This window comes from Octopus bimaculoides, chromosome Z (assembly GCF_046866305.1).
Source record: "Octopus bimaculoides isolate indiv1 chromosome Z, ASM4686630v1, whole genome shotgun sequence".
In the NCBI taxonomy this organism is placed as follows: domain Eukaryota; kingdom Metazoa; phylum Mollusca; class Cephalopoda; order Octopoda; family Octopodidae; genus Octopus; species Octopus bimaculoides.
In genome coordinates, this window is record NC_142944.1 from 23,699,781 (window position 1) to 23,723,607 (window position 23,827).

Here is a 23,827-nt window from a genome sequence, read left to right on the forward strand (position 1 = left end):
CTATTTATAAATAATACTAGCAAATATTCTAAACCAGAATCTAATAAAAATGTCTGGATAATACTACCTTTTAGCAAAAGTGTAAAATCAAACTTGGTATCCCAGTTCCAAAACGCTATTAACAAGAATTTTCCAAAACATTCTCATTACTTCCCAGTCATAAATACACACAGGGTTAGATTCGGTTTCTCTAACACGAAGAACATCTCACAGATAATTTCCGCACATAATATGAGGCTTTTACATCCGCTAGAGAGTTCCAACAGTAATAACATTAAGCCAGACATTATTAACCCTTACCATAATAACAATAATAGCACTAATAATAATATAAGGAACAATAATTATAACACGATACATAATAGTAATAGTCACAGCAACAAAATCATTATTTCTGAAGTTAATAGCAAAAGAATTAGTTTTTTAAGTGATAATGCCAAACTCAAAAACACTATTTATCAATGCCAAGTTAGTACTCCTACAAATATTTACTTTTATGTTGGATCTTCCTCTTCACCAATATCCACCAGAATATCTAATCATTTTTCAACCTTTAGAGATAGAAAGAAACGTAATACCACGAGCCTTAGCAAACTAATTTGGGATCTTAAAGATAATAACATTAAATTTAAACTAGACTGGCTAATTCTTTCTATTTCTAGGCCATATGAAAAGGGTGGAAAATTCTGCTCATTATGTAATAACGAACTGTATTTTATTTTATTTTCAAAGAATAAACTGGTAAACACGTTCATTGAAAACTCTTACAGATGTAAACATTGGCAGCCACATGTATTTTCAGCATTTAAATAACAATCACTTTTTCAAAACGCTATCACATTAACCCGTAATACATGAGTTCCTCAAATAGTTCTAGTAAAACATATCATTAACTCCCTCATATGTTAGAAGATAAAAATTGATTACGATTGACATAATTTATCTAAACATTCTTTATTCATTAACCTAAATTAGAACACATATAAAATCTTTGAACATAAAAAAGCGCATTATTTTTGGTTTATTTCATAGTAAAATTCACCCATAATATGCAATGCTTTATTAACCTTACTTCTTCTTTTCCATACTTAATTATACCTTAATATCATTAATTTACGACTTCCAATTTATTCACCAATTTGCTTAGCAATAATAAGAGTTATTTATGTTCCTGGCTTTTTTAATGAGAGTTTTCTAAATCTACGGTCATAATTCATCATTTCAACGTTCCTAGAAACATCTTCAATTTTTATCATTCATAGTTTAAATATTTATTCTCATAACAAAACATATCATTTTAATATCTCATTATTTGACGAAAAATTTACTGGTCAGCATAATATATTGTGATTTTCAAATCTCGATAAAACTTTTACACTAACAAATATGTTACGGAATTACTGTAGTAAACCTTATTTATAATTTTGACTTTGTCTTCTTAAGCAAGATTTACTCTTTCAACCCCTAATTCAGCCCAACTTTTCTAGCATATAATAATAAAGTAATAATTTCATGTGAATTAATGGACAACCCATTAACTTTATTATTCTATAATTCATTAATTAATTTTCATTCATTTAACATCTCATTCACTTATATATGAATTACCTTCAGATAAATATCCCTCTACTTTATTAATAATTACCACACATCGACAGTTATTCATACGTACTAGGGAGTATATTAAATTGCGTATGAGTATCTATATAAATTCATGTAACAACAAATACATAAAATATATATGTATGTATAATGGTACGTGTATATGTGTTTATATATACATGTGTATCTGTGGGAGAGTGTGTGTGTATATATATTCATGTTTCTGTATGAAACTAGATGTGTTTGTATAGATTTTTGTGTACATATATGTATTTATATTTTTATTGCTATTATTTATAAAAACTATATAAATATGCATGTATATATGCTTAATTGGATGTATGTATATTTTTGTGCACAGATATATTTATGCAATTTTTTATATATATTCATATATGAGTGTATTTGTGAATATGTATGCGTGCATATATGTATATATTTATATATATATGTATATGTGTGTATGTATATATATATATATATATATATATATGTATATGTGTGTATGTATATATATATATATATATATATATATATATGTGTATGTATATATATATATATATATATATATATATATATATATATATATATATATATATGTGTGTGTGTGTATGTATATGTGTATATATGTATATGTATGTATGTGTGTGTATATATATATATATATATGTATATATGTGTGTGTATATATATATATATATATATATATATATGTATATATGTGTGTATATATATATATATATATATATGTATATGTATGTATGTGTGTGTATATATATATATATATATATATATATATATGTATATATGTGTGTGTATATATATATATATATATATATATATATATATGTATATATATATGTATATTTGTATGTATATGTATGTATGTATGTATATGTGTGTATGCATGTATATGTATGTGTGTGTGTATTTGTGTATATATATGTGTATATGTGTGTGTGTGTGTGTGTGTGTGTGTGTGTGTATATATATGGTGACACATGAGGCTTTTTCGAGCGAGATCGTTGCCGGTGCCCCTGGACTGGCTCATGTGCGGGTGACACATGAAATTTTTTCGAGCAGTGTCGTTGCCAGTGCCCCTGGACTGGCTCATGTGCGGGTGACACATGAAATCTTTTGAGCGGGATCATTGCCAGTGCCCCTGGACTGGCTCATGTGCGGGCGACACATGAATCTTTCGAGCGGGATCGTTGCCAGTGCCCCTAGACTGGCTCATGTGCGGGTGACACATGAAATCTTTCGAGCGGGATCGTTGCCAGTGCTCCTGGACTGGCTCATGTGCGGGCGACACATGATATCTTTCGTGCGAGATCGTTGCCAGTGCCCCTGGACTGGCTCTTGTGTGGGTGACACATGAGGTTTTTTCGAGCGAGATCGCTGCCGGTGCCCCTAGACTGGCTCATGTGCGGGTGACACATGAAATCTTTCGAGCGGGATCGTTGCCAGTGCCCCTGGACTGGCTCTTGTGCGGGTGACACATGAAATGTTTCGAGCGGGATGGCTTGCCAGTGCCCCCGGACTGGCTCATGTGCGGGCGACACATGAAATCTTTCGAGCGGGATCGTTGCCAGTGCCCCTGGACTGGCTCATGTGCAGGCGACACATGATATCTTTCGTGCGAGATCGTTGCCAGTGCCCATGGACTGGCTCTTGTGCGAGTGACACATGAGGTTTTTCGAGCGAGATCGTTGGCGGTGCCCCCGGACTGGCTCATGTGCGGGCGACACATGATATCTTTCGAGCGACATTGTTGCCAGTGCCCCTGGACTGGCCCTTGTGCGGGTGACACATGAAATTTTTTGAGCGGGATCGTTGCCAGTGCCCCTGGACTGGCTCATGTGCGGGCGACACATGAAATCTTTCGAGCGGGATCGATGCCAGTGCCCCTGGACTGGCTCATGTGCGGGCGACACATGAAATCTTTCGAGCGAGATCGCTGCCGGTGCCCCTGGGCCGGCTTGCGGGTAACACATGAGGTTTTTCGAGCGAGGTCATTGCCAGTGCCCCTGGACTGGCTCTTGTGCGGGTGGCACATAAAAGACACCATTTTGAGCGTGGCCGTTTTCGTGCGGGTAACACGTAAAAGCACCCACTACACTCTCTGAGTGGTTGGCGTTAGGAAGGGCATCCAGCTGTAGAAACTCTGCCAAATTAGATTGGAGCCTGGTGTTGCCATCCGGTTTCACCAGTCCTCAGTCAAATCGTCCAACCCATACTAGCATGGAAGGCGGACGTTAAACGATGATGATGATGATGATGATGATATATGTGTGTGTATATATGTATGTTTATAGGCGTAGATGCATATATATGTGTATGTGTATGTATGTTTGTATTTATGGATATATGGGTATCGATGTGTATATATGTATATATGTGGATGTGTTTATATGTATGTGTGTGTATATGTGTATATGTATATGTGTGTGTATATATATATATATATATATATATATATATGAGCATGTGTATGTATTGATATATGGATATATATATATATATATGTATATGTGTGTGTGTTCGTATGTATATGTGTGTGTGTGTGTTCGTATGTATATGTGAGTGTGAGTTTTGACGTGGGTGTGTATATAAATATGCATATATGAACTTATTGGAGTAAATGTGGGTCTGTTTGTGTATATATATGCGCATACACATAAGTATAAGTGTTTATATACATTTATCTCAATATTTTCATAGAAACACAGTATTAACCCCATTTATAATGCCTTTTTATTACATAACATTCCTCTCCAAAAAAATTTTTTTATTGGATTTATATCATCCCATCTACTCCCAAATCTACACTCTGAATTTTCCTTCTCTTTTTCTCTCTTTTTTTTTTTTTTTCTCTTCCTTTCTTGTCCAACGTACTATCTGGTAGCGTCCACATCTCTAACGGTTTTTTCAAATGAATTACGTTATAACTTTATCCAACTATAGTTCTCATACTCGGTCATAATGTCTTACGTTTAAGATGGTTCCCATACATTTCCCTGAGGAGAAGTTTACATTTTTAACATCGACGATTCCTATGGATCGCATAAATTGTAATTCTTCGAAACATATGTCGGAATAAAGTATGCAGTTATAACATGCGTTCACTCCATTCCTTAAATTTATATATACTCAAATACCCAAAATATCAAGGAGTTTCTGCCTCACAAACAGGAATTACACCACAGTTATTTTGTGATCTTTGCTACCCTGGTTTCTATTAACCCATTTATTCTATCCGAATTATTATTAATTAGGATAAAATAAATACATATAATTAAATATATATATATATATATATATATATATATATATATATATATATATATATATATATGCGAGTAAAAATAAATACAAAAAAGGTGGGTTTTTTGTATGATTGTGTATAGAGGAATATATTATTTTGTTTAAGAGTTCCAACACTGTCTGTTTTTTATGTTTTATTTATATTCCTGCAGAACCAATGTGGGGTATAGAATATGGAATATATATATATATATATATATATATATATATATATATATATATACATATATTATACATATATTATACATATATTATATATACATATTATATATATATATATATATATATATATATATATATATATATATATATATATATATATATGCATATATTATATATACACATATGCACATACACATCATAAACACATACATACATATACATACATATATATATATATATATATATCTATATCAACACTTCCTTTGCTAATTTAGCCAACAACTTAATATTGCAAAAATCAAAAGTGGCAAGCCCTTGTTCAGACGTAGAGAGGCAAGGAAAAAAGTGAGTGAGAACAGTGATGTCAGAAAAACAAGAAATGAGTATTTGAGAGGTGGGGAAAGGGTGTGAATGTAGTTGTCAGAGAGAAGGAGATAACCAAAGCTGCATACCTTTATATAGGTGACTGGACCAGAATGTGTGCCAGAGTGGCAGGAATAAGAATGTTATGATATGGTGAGGTGATGTCAAAATGGGAGTGATTGGCAATGACAGAGGTAGCCAAAAATAAGACAGGTTGGCAAAAAGAAAAACAATATGATGGAAAAAGACAAGGCTATTAGTCGGTGAAGCAGTAATCTCATTATGATTGACATCACTGCTTAGAAAGCAGTGATGTTTGTGTCCAGCAGTTCAGTAGCTTGACATACAATATATATATATATATATATATATATATATATATATATATATATATATATATATGTGTGTGTGTGTGTGTATATATATATATATATATATATATATATGTATGTATATATATATATATATATATATATATATATATATATACACACACACACACACACATTGTATGTATGTAATGCCTCAAATATATTTCTTAGAATTAATTATGGTAGTGGAGAATAGATGATTAAATAGAGATTTAGCTATATCTCAATTACTTTACTTAGTGTAAGAACAACTGCCATTAATGCTTGTATTCATAATCTCAATACATGTGTCTATAACTAGCCATCTCCATTCATTGCAAAAATTAATATTGTTACTAATTAAAAGAAATTAGTCATTGCAGCAACTGAGCAACAAAAGGAAAGAAATAGAATTAGTAAACTTACTGTTGTGTGGAAACTGTGGATGTGGTGGCTGTAATGGTGGCTGGGGGACATTTTGTTGTGGTTGTGCTTGTTGAGGCTGTGCTGGTTGAGGCCGTGGAATTCGGAGAATATCCATACGACAAGTGGGGCATGTTTGTTGACGTTGAAACCAAGAACGTAAACAGCTTGCATGGAAAATGTGATTACATGGCAATTTCTTACAAGCAGTAACCATCTCTTCTCTACATATTATACAGACATTATCACCTGAAGACAATTCTTCTGGTGTTGCATCTGGATATCTGTAAAGAAGAAGAAACAATTTATAAAGCATTAAGTACATTACACTTAATAAGTAGGCAACTGAATCTTTGGTATTAATTAGGCTGTAAAATTGATTTGAGTTGTACTATAAAATTTTATTTCTAAGCTGTCCAAGTATCTGTGAAAAAATAACAGGGTTTGTTAGAATATGAAATAAATCATACAAACAAATTGTAAATATGAATAGATTGTTCTACATCACATGATAATATTGTAATGTTAAGAATATTATTGTATCTTCCTGAGTGATCAATCAGAAAATATTTCCTGTGTACCTTATACTGTCATCTGTCATCAAATTCATTCTTAGTCTCACTCTCTCTTCTTTCTTACTGTATCTTTAGTTATCTCTTATCCAATACTTTCTTATTCTTTTTCTGCTTTTCTTTATTCTGGCTTAGGGTCTCCAAATATGTTCAGACCTACTAAAGCCTTAGGCTAATCAATGACTTGTGAGTGAATTTGATAGATGTATATATATATATGCAAATGTGTGTGTGTGTGTGTGTCTGTGTTAGTTCACCCCACCACTACTTGACAACCAGTATCGGTTTGTTTACTTCCCTGCAACTTAGCAGTTTAGCAAAAAGGACTAATATATGTATCAGACTTAAAAAGTAAGTACTGGAGGTCAATTTGTTTGACTAAAATCACTTCAAGGTAGTGCCCCAGTATGGCTGCAGTCTAATGACTGGGCCTAACCTTCTCTGCTTTACTCTGTCTCTTTCGATATCTGCTTTACTATGTCTTTCTCGATCCCACTCCCTAGTTCCCTAGCTCTTTACCTCTCTCTCTCCTCTCCTTCCTCTTTCGATTAACCCCTTGCATCACGCGGTTTTGGTGCTCCCCCTCCACCAGTACCGGAAGTCCCTATCTTCTACACCAGTACCGGAAGTTCCTATCTTCTCCACCAGTACCGGTAGTTCCTATCTTCCTCACCAGTACTGTGACTGTCCTCCATGATCACTTCTAAAGATTTCCCACCCCCACTTAGGGTTTATCCCCTATGTAAGGTAGAGATCATATGGTGCAAAATATGGTGCAAAATGAATGCTACTGATTGTTATGAATTCTGCAAAATGCGAGCTTTCTTTTCAGGTACATGATGCTGCTGTTCCCCGCCCCAGGGTCTCACGGGCCCATACCTCCCACACCCTCAGGGTTGGCACTCTTAACGTCGGCACACTGAAAGGTAGGTCTGGTGAGATTGTTGAGATGCTTGAACAGAGATGTGTCGATATCTGCTGCCTCCAAGAAGTAAGGTAGAGAGGAGGTTCCTCACAGGCAAAGAACACAGGTACAAGATTTTTGGGGCAGGAAACACAGAGGGGGCTGGGGGCGTGGGTATACTTCTTGCAGAGAAATGGGTGGATAAGGTAATCGAAGTAGTTAGAGTATGCGATAGAATACTTAAGATTAGATTAGTCCTTCACCATGGGTTAGCAACCATTATCTTGGCCTATGCCCCTCAACCCGGGCTACCCAACGGACAGAAAGACCAATTTTATGACACCCTCCTGCAGATTACCTCGTCGACATATGACAGGGACCTTCTCCTTGTGGCTGGTGACTTCAATGGTCATGTTGGACAACATTCAGGGGGCTTCTATGGCGTACATGGAGGCTATAGTTTTGGTTCCCGCAATGAGGAGGGAACCAGACTGCTGGAGTTCTGTGACGCAAATGACCTTATGGTCTGCAATACTAACTTCAGGAAACCTGCCAGTCACCTAGTCACCTACCGTTCTGGCAGGCACTCTAGCCAAATTGACTACATCCTCACCAGAAATAATGGAAAGATGGCTGCTTATAAATGCCAAAACCTTCCCAGGTGAAGAATGCACTCCACAACATAGACTAGTAGTTAGTGACTTCAGGATTAGGGCCAAGTGGTTGCCCAGGAGACAACCAGCTTGGAGGAGAAGGGTCTGGAAGCTCAAAGACCCTGCGTATCGACAGAGATTTAGAGACTTATTACTCAAAGCCTTTGATGAAATAGAGGGGGATGTAGCTTCACACAATGTAGAAGACAACTAGTTGTTTCTACAGGACAACCTGCTGAGGGCCACTGACCAGATCTGTGGATAGTGCAAAGTCCCCTCTTGACCCAAAATAACGTGGTGGTGGAACAATATTGTTGACAGGGCTATTAGACAAAAGAAACAGGCTTGGAAGGACTGGAAGAACGGTGGTAGCAGGGAATTGTATCAGACTGCCAGAGGGGAAGCAGATAAGAAAAAGTTTGCCAATGTTCTGTGCTGTGATGACCAAAGACTTGAGGTATTTTGTGTTGCAAGACAGTGTGTGAGAGAGAATTGTGATGTCATGGGAGAGAAATGTGTTCGCATGGATGATGGTACGCTTGCACTAAATGAGGCTGCAAAGAAAGAGGTATGGAGACGCCACTACGAAAGATTGCTCAATAAAGAGAATGAATGGGAGAAAGAGAGTCTGCCGAATGTCGACCCAACAGAGGGACCAGCTATCCGAGTTGACAGTACCATGGTAGATAAAGCAATTAAAAGTATGAAGACAGGGAAGGCCCCCGGCCCATCAGGAATCACTGCAGAGATGCTCAAAATATCTGGCAGTGTTGGCTATAGCCTAGTCACCCGTATTGTTAACCAGGTGATACACGAAGGAGTCATACCCAATGACTGGTGTAGCAGCACCATAGTCAACTGCTACAAAGGTAAAGGTGACGCTTCAGATACAAATAATTACAGAGGTATCAAGCTTTTAGATCAGGTAATGAAAGTCACGGAGAGGGTCATAGCCCAACTAATTAGGGAGCGAATCAATTTAGATGAGATGCAGTTTGGGTTCGTGCCAGGGAAAAGCACCACTGATGCTATATTTCTGGTAAGACAACTTCAGGAGAAATACCTAGCTAAGGATAAACCTCTGTACCTGATTTCGTCGACATGGAGAAAGCCTTTGACAGGGTCCCCCGATCCCTTATCTGGTGGTCAATGAAGAAACTAGGGATAGAAGAATGGTTAGTGAGAGCTGTGCGAGCCATGTACAGAGAAGCTGTCAGTAAGGTGAGGGTTGGCAATGAGTACAGTGAAGAATTCCAGGTAGATGTAGGGGTCCACCAAGGTTCTGTCCTCAGCCCCCTCCTATTTATCATAGTCCTCCAGGCTGTAACAGAGGAATTCAAGACAGGATGCCCCTGGGAGCTCCTCTATGCTGATGACCTTGCACTAATTGCTGAGTCACTATCAGAACTAGAGAAGTTTCTGGTGTGGAAGCAAGGATTAGAATCGAAGGGCCTTAGAATCAACCTAGCTAAAACCAAAGTCCTAATAAGTAGGAAGGTAGAAAAATCACAAACACCTTCAGGCGTAGGTAGAAACTCTATAAGATGCACCCAGTGCAAGCTATGGACACATAAGAGGTGCAGCAATATCAAAGGAAGGTTAACTAGGAAGTTAGTTTTTGTATGTAGCAGATGTTCAGGAGCTATAAACACTGTAAATGTGCAGAAAAGAACTTCTGCCACATTCCAGGGAGAAAAACTAGAAGTGGTTGATAGCTTCCGCTATCTAGGTGACCAAGTTAGTAGTGGGGGTGGGTGCGCTGAAAGTGTAGCTGCTAAAATAAGAATAGCCTTGGCAAAGTTGAGAGAGCTCTTACCTCTTCTGGTGACAAAGGGTCTCTCTCTCAGAGTAAAAGGCAGACTGTATGACGCATGTGTACGAAAAGCCATGCTACATGGCAGTGAAACATTGGCCGTGACTGCTGAAGACATGCGTAGGCTCGCAAGGCATGAAGCCAGTATGCTCCGATGGATGTGTAATGTCAGTGTGCATACTCGACAGAGTGTAAGTACCTTGAGAGAAAAGTTGAACCTAAGAAGCATCAGTTGTGGTGTGCAAGAGAGACGATTGTGTCAGTATGGTCATATGGTGAGAATGGACGAGGATAGCAGTGTGAAAAAGTGCCACACCCTAGCAGTTGAGGGAACCTGTGGAAGAGGTAGGCCCAGGAAGACTTGGGATGAGGCAAGACCTTCGAACATTGGGCTTCACTGAGGCGATGACTTCTGACCGAGACCTTTGGAAATATGCTGTGCTTGAGAAGACCCGGCAAGCCAAGTGAGGCCTAAATGCAAGGCCTCTGCGAGGGATGTAGCCAGCCCACTTATGCGTTCCTTTCCTTCATTGGACACTAAACTCCGCTTGCGAAGACCTGTTGAGGCAAGTGAAATCGAAATCGAACTAAATTCGACAACTGGCACCCATGCCAACGTCGTCTCCTTCATTGGACATGAAACTCGGTTTGCATAGACCTGTTGGGGCAAGTGAAAGCAAAATCGTAATGGCACCTGTGCCCAGCGTCGCCTTTCTGGCACTTGTGCCCGTGGCGTGTATAAGGACTTTCGAGCGAGATCGTTGCTAGTGCCGCAGGACTGGCTCTTGTGCTGGTGGCACGTAAAATATACCATTTTGAGCGTGGCTGTTGCCAGTACCGCCTACCTGGCCTTCGTGCCAGTGGCACGTAAAAGCACCCACTACACTCTCTGAGTGCTTGGCATTAGGAAGGGCATCCAGCTGTAGAAACTCAGCCAAATCAGATTAGAGCCTGGTGTAGCCATCTGGTTTCACCAGTCCTCAGTCAAATCGTCCAACCCATGCTAGCATGGAAAGCGGACGTTAAACGATGATGATGATGATATATTCAAACTAAATTTAGACTTTTGTAAAACAATAAAACTGAATAACTTACAAAGTGTTCATATTTCTTATAGCTCTTCTGGACATGACAATATCATTGAGTGCTTTCTTGAATGCTCTGAGAAGAAAATCAGAAAAAGTTAAAGCAGATGAAAATAGTTTCAGCTAAAAATATTTTCTGGACAAACATAAAATGAATAAATAAATAAAATCAAACCAAATCTATCAACTTGAATCAGTTGTATTTGAGGCTACATCATAAACTTTAAAACAGAGGGGTTATTTTTTGTTTTAATTGCAATTGGTAAGAGCAGTGGTATTTATAACACTAAAAGAAACAACAGGTTGACATAATGGAACAATAGTATTAATGCTTTAGGGATTAGCTTCATATATCCTTGTGAGCTTAAAGCCTAGCAAGATCGACTTGGCTTTTCTGTAGGGAGTGAGTACATGAAAAAAAAAGATAATGGTTACCTTTTCAAGTCATGTCGACTCATAAGGGCTAGCTTCCTGGTTTCCATGGCATATAAATCCATCATCTGGACAGGATGCTGGTCCATCACAGGATTACTAATTTTTGCCAGCTGAGTGGGTTGGAGTAACATGAAGTGTTTTGCTCAAAAACACAACACGTTGCCTGGTCCAGGAATCAAAACCACACTTTTACAATCATGAGTCCAACACCTTAATCACTAAGCCCCACCTCCTATGGGGGTGGGGGGGAAGGTTAAGAATTAAAAAAAAAATAAACAAGATATGACTGTGTGGTAAGAAGTTTGCTTCCCAACCACATGGTTCTGGGTTCAGTCCCACTGTGTGGTACCTTCAGTAATTATCTTCCATTATAGTTTCAAGCCAACCAAAGCCTTATGAGTGGATTTGGTAGATGGAAACTGAAAGAAGCCCATCCTATTTATGTGTGTGTGTGTGTGAAAGAGAGAGAGAGAGAGAGAGAGAGAGAGAGAAAGAGTAGGAAATTAACAAAAATTTAACATCTGTCTTCCATGCTGGCATGACTTGGCTAGTTTGACAAAGAAGTAGAAAGCCAGAGGGCTGCATCAAGCTCCACTGTCTGTGTTTGGTATGGTTTTTATGATCGGATGATTGATAGACTAGTTACAACTCTTATGGACTTCCTTGCTACTGGGATAAATTCCTGTCGTTCTCTGAGATTTGTGTTTTTAACACAGCAAGTCCATCGGAGATGTTATCTCAGGACAGCTACTGCAGTAACTGGCTTATCAACAGTATGCATACATTAATTCACTATCTGTCTACGTGGTTTTGAGTTCAGTCTCACTTCATGGCACTTTGGGCAAGTGTATTCTACTATGGATTCAAATCAACCAAAGCCTGGTTATGTGGATTTAGAAGACAGACACTGAGAGTCTACTGTGTGTATATGTGTGTGTGTCAAAGTGCTCAGGTCTCCTAAACATGCAAACATTACATTATTATCACTTTAATGTCCCCTTTTCCATGGATTGGATGGAATTTTGTTGTAGTTCTTTGTATGGCAGGATATAATTCCTGTCATCAACCCTCACCTGTTTCCAAGTAAGGTAATATTCCCCTATGACCAGACATGCTTTCATGGAAGATGAAGAGCACCATTTTCATGAAGGTAACATTTGTTTACAACTATCACACAATGTCGCAGTAACACATATACATCATATTCATACATATATACAACATTAGGAAATGTATTGACATTAGGAAGCATCCAACTGTAGAGACCATCCCAAAGGAGACAAGGAGCCTGATCAGCTCCTGTCAAACTTTCCAACCCATTCCCACATAGAAAACAGATGTTAAATGATGATGATGATAATATGACAGGCTTTTTTCAGTTTCTATCTAATAAATCCACTCACAAATCTTTGGTCAGCCCAGGGCTATAGTAGAAAACACTAGTTCAAGGTACAATGCAGTGGAATTGAACCCAGAGGCATGTGGTAAGGAAACAAACTTCTTTTAACACAACCACACTGATTTTACAATTTCATAAAATTGTACATAAAATTAACTATCAAGTTTTTAATGTTAAAGCTATTTCAATGTGAAAGAGAAAAGCATAACAGGCTGACTAATAGGACTCAGATCTTGTATAACCTTTTTGTCAGGTGATCATCATCATCATCATTTAATGTCCATTGTCCATGCTGGCATGGGTTGGACAGTTTGACTGGACTGCACCAGGATCTAGTCTGATTTGGCATGGTTTTCTACGACTGGATGCCCTTCTTAACACCAACCAATCCTGTGATGTAATGGATGTTTTTACGTGCTACCTGGGTGCCATTTGCATCAAGGTAGCACGGGTACTATTTGTGTGACACCGATATATGCTATGACTGCGATTTTGCTCAGCTTGATGGGTTTTCTTCTCAGGCACGACATAATGCCAAAGGTTTTGGTCATTGCCTCCGTGGGGCCCAACACTCAAAAGGAACTCAGCCACTTTGCCTCCATGAGGCCCAATACTCATACTACCAAAACCATCTCAGAGCATCTGCTAATCTCTTGCTCAAATTAGCTACTTAAATTATTTCTAATATCATGTACATTGACACTTTCACAATAATAACACTTTAATTCAGATACAAGACCAGTAATTTTGATGGAAGAAGCAGACTGGAGCTAGTCAATTACATCAATGCTAGTACTTGACAGGTGTTTTATTTATTTAATGGGGAAATTAAAAGCAATGTTGATCTGAGCAAGGTTTGATGATAATATTAGTTTCATATATATAAGCACAAGGCCTAAAATTTGAGAGAGCGTCATAGTCGATTAAATCAACTTCAGTGCTCAATTGATATTTATTTTATTGATGCCAAAAGGATGAAAGGTAAAGTTCGCCTCAGCAGAATTCAAATTCAGAAGGTAAAGCTGGAAGAAATGTCACTATGCATTGCGTCTGGTTTGCTAACGTTTTTGCCAGTTTACTGCCTTAATGATGAAAATAATAATAATACTTCAAATTTTGTCACAAGGCCAGCAGTTTAAGGGTAGGGGATAATTGATTACATTGATCCCCAGTACATGACTAGTATTTTATTGACGCCAAAAAGATGAACAGCAAAGTCCTGCATGTTAACGATTCTGTCAGCTAACAACAAATGATGATGATGATATAATAATGATGATAATAGCAATAAATGAAATAATAATAATAAATGCCCTGATGCAGTACCAGTTTGGGGTTTGAATAATTCACCTTTGGAAACATGGGAGTTTTGTTCAGCCTTAAACAACCCTTATTCAGGGACGTTTTGAGTGGGATGGTCTACTCAACCTGCAAGGTCATACGCAGCTTATCTTGATATGAGATCACTATGTCGCACACATATGGTTGTGATGCATGTGTCTAGTGTACCCTTATCAGATGGGTAGTCATGATGGGTATACTGGGCTTCGTAAATTTTACCCCAGTGTCACTTTGATGGCATGCACTGCTCTCTCATTCACTAGTAAATAATAATAATAATAATAATGATAATGATGATGATGATGATGATAATAATAATAATAATAATAATAATAATAATAATAATAATAATAACAATAACAATAACAATAATGATACCAATGATAATATATAAAGAAGAAGCAATATTTACCTCACAGAAAGGTACATTGGCCGTATCGTAAAAAGTGGGAATGTGTGAACTTTAATTACAATGACCATAAATAATACATATAAAAGTACTTTGATCAATCCTGAAACATAAGGAAAAAATTAAAAATTAAAATAAGGTGGTTAAAAATAACAAATCAGTTTTAATTGATTTGTTTTTAAGTCATTAAGAGGAGGAAATGTAATGCCCATGATCTAAACAGGCACTCCTACTCATCATTAACATCCACATTAGTGTTTACTTTGCCATGCTTGCATAGGTGGAACAGAATTTTTTTAGGCAGATTTTTCTACAGCCAGATGCTCTTCCTGTCACCAAGTAAGGTAATATTTCTCTCCATGACCAGACATGTTTTCATGGAAGATTGAAAATGAAGGACATTGCTTGCATGACAATGATACTCATTTATAATTACTGTGCGAAGTTAAGATACGGAAACAATAATACACACACACACACACGCATGAGAGGCTTTTTTCAGCTTTTGTGCATCAAATCCAATCACAAGGCTTTAGTTGACCCAAGGCTATAGTAGATGACACCTGTCCAATGTGTTATGCAATGGGACTGAATCCCAAACCATGTGGTTGGGAAGCAAACTTCTTACTACACAACCACACCTGCACCTACTACTGAATTGAAATATCATTTACTTGAATAACAAGAGTTAGCAACAGGAGCGGCATCCATCTGTAAAACACCTTCTCAATAATATGCATTCAATCAATCCACTAGCATAAGAAAACGAATATACAGTTTCCCTTTATAAGCAAGGCTTCAGCAGAAAACACTTAAATAAGATGTGTATCAAAACCAAAGCTAGAACTACATGGTCGCAAAACAAAATTATTAACCTCAAAACCATGCAAGAACCCATTTAGTATCTATCTTCCTGAATGAAATTTGAATACTTAATGTAGCCTGGACAGTAGAAATGGGTGAGAGATAGAGTGTGGGAGTGTTGCTTGAGAGAAGCATAAGAGGTATGGCTTGTGTATTAGTAGAGAGGTGGTGAGTAAATTTGTAACAGGCCAATATCCAATGACATTGGTGAAGAGACAAGTTAGTTGATAGATTGGCCTGACTCTCCCCACCACCAATTCATAAACTTTCAAGTGCAACAGATACACAGATAAAATGAGACAGAAAGAGATAATTCTCCTTTCTCTCTAAGCTAAGTTCACTCCTTGACCATTTTGTTTATATCATAATGCATCACATTTACTTGTCACTACCATCATTGTCTTCTCAGTTACTCTCACCCATCCTTGTATAATACTGGATAGCCATGTATCTCCCCTATAACAAGATACCTACGCCTGTCCCTCTGTCATGATTTAGCTTCTCAATATTTCGCATAAAGCCACCTCCCTCTCTATTACAACCCCACTTGTTGAAAGTCTTTCCTTTGGTTTGCAAGTTACTTGGTGATCCTACTATGCCAATGTCATGAAAAAATGCACCCTGTACACACTGTGAAATGAGTGGTGTTTAACCATGCCAAAGCAGTTCTCTAGCTTGTTGGATCCCATTAAATCATCCAACTAGCATGAACATAAGTCAAGCAGTGATGATGGTGTATCATAATTACTAACAATTTCCACTTACACAGTACCCCTCCCCCATTCTGCTGCCTTAACTCCATTATTCATTCATCTTCTTTTTTTCCCTCTATATATCTCTGTTCACATGTAATTAAATCAACATCCAAAGATTATGAAGAAGTTTACTAATCAAATCAAAAATTCAATGCAACAACAAACAAGATTAATTTTAGAATTATCAAATCGTAAGTAAAAACTGATGTTACCCATGATCAATTCTGTATAAAGAAGATATACTGCCTTATTTTCCCAAGGATTTTCACTTTGAAGATCAAAAGCATGAAGAATATATTTTGTTAATGTCATCAGTACAACTGTTAACAAAATGGCATACTGAAAAATAGGAGAAATATCAGGGTTATATAAGAAAATTAGCCAAAAAGTATTAGCATTCATAATATTTATTACTGTTAGAGATATTAATATTTTCATATCGTGTAACACATCTTTGGTGTGAGATACACTGATGTTTTTATGTAGAGCGGTGTAACTAGCCTAAGGTTTTTAATACTTTAGAAATCATAATATTGGTTTCAAATTTTGGCACAGGGCCAGCAATTTCAGGGGAGGTGGTAAGTCAATTACATCGACTCCAGTATTTGACTGGTACTTATTTTATCTACCCCAGAAAAATGAAAGGCGAAGTCAACTTTGGCGATGTGTTTATGTAAAGTGGTGTGTCTAGTTTAAGGTTTTACACTTTAGCTTTCAAAATATTGATGGTATTAGATAAGTATTTATATAGAGCTGTGTGTCATGTTTAAGGTTTAACATTTTAGTTATTGTAGTACTAATAATGTGTTATGTTAATGTATTATATAAAGTGATGTGTCTTGTCTAAAGTTTAACAGTTTAGTTAACATAATAGTAATGATGTTAGATATGTATATAGAGTGGTGTGTTTTGTCTAAGGTTTCATGTGAGATATGTTAAAGTATTCATATAAAATAGAGGTGATGAAACAGGAATAAAATCTCAAGAGTTTTCCTGCTACCAAGAACAGTATACCACAAGATCTGATTGGCTTAAACACTAAATGCTCGACTTGGAACAATAACTTGTAAAATTTTTAATGTAAAGTAACTGAAACTGAAATAAAATGAACAGAAAAAAAAAATCCCAAGAGAATGAAACAGTAATTATATATCTACCTCAAATCCGAAAACTAACTGAACAGAAGCTCCTCGCAACAAAGTGCTATAATAAGCATGATTTATGAAATGAAGATCAACGCTGGCAAGTGCAATGATTAGAGCTGAAAAAATAATTAAAAAGAAAATTATTCAATTACTATATAAAATATTTTAAAATTAAAAATATTTATGAAGATTTAAAATGCATTTAAACTGTATATTATTTTCAAATTAAAGTTGCTAGTAAGTAAAAGGTAGAAGATATAAGTCCTGCTCTTATAAACCCACCAAGCAAAACATTATCCTGTTGGATATGGTCAAATTAGCTATACATATCACTCATTATTAATTCACAGTAATAGTATGAAAATAATGAATTACTCCAAAAACTTATCTAATTTGACTTTTTACCTAACAAACTTTTTATTTAAACATTTCACTCTTACTTTGAAGTAAAAATACGAATCAACTGACAATAGTGGATGCATATATCAATAATGCAGTAGAATGTCCATCAGATTTTATGGACAATCAAAACTACATCATGTATATAATTTCCAAATCTAGGATCAACGGACAAGAGGCAAAGTTTTCAAATCCTATCCTCCCAGCATTGTCTTGGTTATAACTCAGACACTAAATGTTAACAGCTCAGATCACCAAATTACAGTGAATAAATGGAGTTCCCTGTGGTAAAAACCAAGGTAAGTGTATAAGTAACAAATGCTTCACTACTTTAGAATATTCTTCCAAGAGATTCAATTGTATCAAGTTGATTAAACAAAAAACATTTTTGTTTTTGTTGGTAAAATCAGAGCAGGTAGTGTAACACCAGTGACCCTTTTAAGGGCTTCTGTGAATGATGGGAAGAAGACATAACCTACTTGCTTGTAACAGGGAGAGCCCAACTAAAGGTACCCAAAAGCTGTATTCCTTCCTTATCTAATTTCAGCCTGGCTGTGTAGGCGTAGGAGTGGCTGTGTGGTAAGTAGACAGAAACTGAAAGAAGCCCGTCATATATATGTATATATATATGTATGTGTGTGTGTGTATATGTTTGCGTGTCTGTGTTTGTCCCTCCAACATCACTTGACAACCGATGGTGGTGTGTTTACATCCCCGTAACTTAGCGGTTCGGCAAAAGAGACTGATTGAATAAGTACTAGGCTTCCAAAGAATAAGTCCTGGGGTCGATTTGCTCAACTAAAGGCAGTGCTCCAGCATGGCCACAGTCAAATGACTGAAACAAGTAAAAGAGTAAAGAGAGAGTACCCTTACAAGCAAAAATAAACATCATGAAGCTGATTTTTATTGAAATTTCAGACTTGAAAAAAATAATGATGTATCTCAAATAGATACAATAGCAACATATTAGCAAATTTCTGATTGAAATGACACCACTATTTTACCAATAAGTTTATCAATCCCCAGAATGATAAACTTGTTATTGGTAAAATGTGAATGCACTCATCATAGAAGAATGAGACTACAATAGATATTTAGCACACTATTCTATTGTTTTGGTCAACAACACAGTTTTAAGTTCCAGTTAATAATGATTCCTTTCAGTAGATGTTCAACAACTTAGGAGGTAGAGATATATATCCAAGTGAACTGATACAAATATATTACTAGTACTTATTTAATTAATTTAAAAGAAAATGATCACATCAGATTTCATCATCATCATCGTTTAACATCTGCCTTCCATGCTGGCATGGGTGGGATGGAACTCAGAAATGTGAGAGGGGGAGAGGGAGGGCAGGAAAGATAGGGAAGGAGGGAGAGAGGAGGGAATAAAACCTTTAGGCTGACACTACCACATTTACCATTCCTTTATTTTTTTTAAATGTAAATTTTAACACTTACACATGACCCTAATATGGAATCGAATTGTTATCATGGGACTTCTTTCCATCTGAAAAATAAAAATAAAATTTTTTCACCAATTTCCACATGTAGAATTTTTTCATAAAACTTCCAATCAACAAACAAAATAAACAATCAATACACAAATAATTCAGACATAAAAAAAAAACCTCACAGGTGGTTTCAATTTTGGACACAAGAATGAAATGGCTTGTTATCAATTTTTAAGAGGGAACATTTTTAAAAAATAGAAAACCAAACTAAATAAGTAATTCAAGAGGAAGAAGTGAAAAAAACAACTTTTAAAACAAACTTACATAGTCTACTCTATCTTCAGCAAGCCAGTGAAAACATTTCAAAAATAACAATAACGTGAACATGGCCACAAATCGTGGATTGAAGTCATCTCGAAAAACTGTAAAAGCCAAGCAAGTCTCAGTAACAGCATACCAAGACCTTTCTATTAGATGCTACAAAATAAATGAAATTGAAATGAATGAAAAGATGTCAGTAGAAAGCTGAAGCTTTAAAAGCCTTTGTTTCAGTAATGCAATAAATCACAATATATATTCACTGCTAAATAACATGAACATACAAGGTTTGTATTATGAACTTAAGTCATAAAGAACTCCTAAAGAGCATTAGCTATAATACAATTAGATTGAGTAATTTAAGGTAATATATAATAGCCTGTCTTTTATATAAACTTTTATTCATCAACAGGTTTTAATCATTGGACTAAGATAGTTTATATCAACTTTAGTGCTTGTTTTACTAATTTCTATTTGTCAAGCTGCTAAATTACAGGACTACAAAACATAAACAATACTAGTTTTTAGACTGGTTTAAGCATGAACATAAACACACACACATACACATTCTTAAGTTTCTTTTTTTGTAATGAACTATATGATATGATCATATATAATTACATAATATCCAAATGTCCTATTTCTGTTGAATTTTGTTTATCTGAGCAACAAAGCCAAGACAGATTTCTAAAGAACAAGGACAATTCCTAAATGAACTGGCTAAGGTTAATTACAATGACACTGCTTAATTATAATTTATCCAAGCAGGTCAAAGAAATAAATCTGAAATCAAATTACAGAAGACTAGCTATTATATATATATATATATATATATATATATATATATATATATATATATAATCTATTGAAACATTCTTTGACCTATACATAAACTCTGAACAAACAGTTATGTTGATATTTCAAAACATACAAACCTCCATTTCTGCTGCTCTTAGCTGACCAAAGAATATTTTCCTCATGAGTTTCCCCATCAGGACAACAAAAACAAAAGCTTGTATATAGAGAATCTAAATATAAATAAAGAAAAATAAATCAATTAAAAATAAATGTCCAAGAGAAAAGTGTAATTAGTTTATAAAGTAACAGGAATCTATTGCACTTTAATATAAGTAAAAAAAAAAAGTTGAATTAATATGCCACTCTCCAAACTGTCCACATGTCATTGCAGAGCTGTATCAAAACATCTCTGGTTAACCTCTGCAAATGGTAGATAACAGATGGTGACACACAACCAAGGGCTGTCACATTAATACAGAACATGAACAATAATAGCAGCTGAAGGAAGAGGTGTAGAAGAAGAGGTGCAGCACAGAGACAAGTCACCACCTAGAAAAAGACTTGTACCTAACTTTGAAACAGTTGGTTAAGAAATTCACATTTCAGCTCAGTGTACTTCTACAACCAAGACAAGCAAATGCTGACCAAAACTTCTGAAATCCAAAACTTCTTGAAATATTGCCAGAAACTGTACAAGGAAGACCACTGTATTATCAAACTGTTTGTCTCCAGCAAACAATCATGAGCTATGATTATGATCAGAATGAAAGAGGCCATGAAGGCTCAAAAGATAGTGCTTCTCAAAATGGACAGTTAGACTTTCTGGAGTTGGGGAAGAAGTAGGAAGTGAAAAATTTTATACAGGTATTGTGATAACAAATGGGGTGGTAGGGAAGATAATTACATCTATACATTTTTGAGAAATTTTGTTCTAAAATGTGACAAGACACCAAGGTCTGAGAACGCACCAAATGAAATGTTACAAGCCACTAGTGAAGAAGGCATGCTCTTCTTCCAATATCTTTATAATTTGATTTGGAACATCTGATTAGAAGCGATCAGTGTTGAACACTATTCTGAAGAAAAATGATGGTCAGCATTGTAAGAACATTCAAGCAATCTTCATTTGCCCTGCCAGCAAGATCCTGCTCTCCATCATTTAACAAGTCAAACTACAGGTATGATTAAGACATTCACAAGGAACAAACCAGTTTTTGTAGTAAAGTTAACATATAATGAGATGATACCTACTGTCTAGATCCTGGAGAAAATGTACAATAAATAGCTGTAGATGTACCTGTATTTCACTGATTACTACATGAAATATTCACTGATTACTACATGAAATATTGTGCATGATATGAGTTTTTCTAGCCATTTGGTTGTTTTAATCATATGCTATATGCTCAAGTCTATTCAAAAAGCAATAGTTGTAACTGATTCAACAGAGCTATTACCAGTTTGGGGAAATGCTGATGCAAATGGACTTTGATGGAGATGATGGCAGTCTGTAATATGATAAGGACACCACATTACTTCATTACTTCCAACCAGCCATGAAGAGTGCAAAGATTTGTTACTTTGACAAAACATGCGTATGAAGTGACAATTCGTTCTATACCAGAACATCAACATAACTCAAATAATAGTTGTAGAATCTGATTAGTTCCCAGTAATTTGGACTAATGACATGGTGATGGAGATGCTAGAAGACTTCATATATGTAAGTGCTGCTGTAGCAGTTGCTATACATGTAGGCAAAGATATCTACCACAAGTTGGGTAAAGGCCAGTAATGAGAAACCTGATGAAAGTGTAAAACATCAAAGCGTGTCCCTCAAGACAAAGATGCATGTAGTGAAGTCACTGGTCATCTTGGTGGCTCTATATAGTGGTGAGACACAACTGCTAAACACTGAACAATGATGCAAAGTTGGGAGCTTGAAATTGTGGTACTGATGCCATAAGCTATGCATTTCATGAAGGCCGGCAACCCTCCTAGTCATGTAAATATTGTGCCCAAGTGAAAACTAACATACTTCAGCTATATTACTGCTAGCCATTTGATGATAGTCTCAAGGGAACCATCATGTTTGATACTATTTTAGGCAAGCTTCATGTGTGAGAGATTGTCCTCTGAGTAGGCTGATATCAAAACAGTGGACAGGCAACCAAACTGTACTGAGAACTAACTTAAACTAATCACAGTGACAAGCACTTGTCAAGGCAGTCCCCATTCATCAACCCTGATGGTGCAAGGGGGAAGAGATTTCTTATTTACAGGCTATGATGAAGAAAAGATATAAAGATAGAAAGAGAAATCATTAAAATATTTTAGAAATTAATGCTTGAAAACAAAATGGAACAATCTGTTTGCTCAATGAAGTATAATACAAGGTGAATTGGGAAAACAATAACAAACAAAAATAAAATTAGATGTAGTCTGCAAGAGAGAAGACTACATCTAATTTTATGGCCATGTAATACGTATAAATGAAGACAGTTGCCTTGAGAGGCGCTCATTTCTAATTGAAGAGGGAATATGTGGAAGGGGTAGGCCCAGGAAGATGTGGGATGAAGTAGTGAGAAAGGATCTACAGATGTTGGGACTCACAGAGAGGATGACAGGAAACCAAGACTCCTGGAGGTTTGCTGTGCTTGAAAAGACATGTCAAGTTAAGTAAAAGTGTGGTTGCCCTTGTACACAGGTTTGTCCCCTACAACCCTCACCAGTTGAGCATCCCTAACCTTGCAGGTTTGTAGGTGCTGGCGCTGCGTATAAGCACCCAGTACACTCTGTAAAGTGGTTGGTGTTAGGAATAGCATCCAGCTATAGAAACCATACCAAAACAGACATGGAGCCTGAACAGCCCTTCAGCTGGTAAGCTCCTGATCAGCATGGAAAATGGACATGATGATAATGAACTTTAAGCCACATAAGAATAAAGCTTGCCAAAACAATACCATGAAAATCTAAGAAATTACACAAGTGGTACTATGACTGTTCCAGTTACTGGAACAATATAGACTCCACTGTTTAATGGCTTATTGATTCAGTAAACCAGTTGTGAATTCAATAAACAGAAATAACACTCACTATAAAAAATAGGACAATATATTTGAAAGAAACAGTAGAAACCAAAGGTAATGTTTGTGAGACAAGTACACCTGTATGAACAACTAAAACAATATAGGAATTCCCACACTTAACTTGTCTGTCTATACAGTGTAAACTTGGAGCAACATATTAAAAATGG

General features: G+C 36.2%; 1 protein-coding gene across 2 annotated transcripts in view; it reads right to left on the reverse strand.

Annotated features, from left to right (window-relative positions):
* LOC106883391 (E3 ubiquitin-protein ligase synoviolin B) overlaps positions 1 to 23,827 on the reverse strand; it is a 43,612-nt gene that overhangs the window by 14,517 nt on the left and 5,268 nt on the right. For both annotated transcript variants that reach the window (XM_014934384.3, XM_089364977.1), the window contains 8 exons: positions 20,709 to 20,801; positions 19,780 to 19,932; positions 19,463 to 19,511; positions 17,612 to 17,715; positions 16,667 to 16,793; positions 14,839 to 14,938; positions 11,262 to 11,327; positions 6,228 to 6,508 (listed from right to left, as the gene is read on the reverse strand). In XM_014934384.3, the coding sequence (XP_014789870.1) occupies positions 6,228 to 6,508; positions 11,262 to 11,327; positions 14,839 to 14,938; positions 16,667 to 16,793; positions 17,612 to 17,715; positions 19,463 to 19,511; positions 19,780 to 19,932; positions 20,709 to 20,801 (973 nt within the window). The remainder of the gene's footprint in view (positions 1 to 6,227; positions 6,509 to 11,261; positions 11,328 to 14,838; positions 14,939 to 16,666; positions 16,794 to 17,611; positions 17,716 to 19,462; positions 19,512 to 19,779; positions 19,933 to 20,708; positions 20,802 to 23,827) is intronic.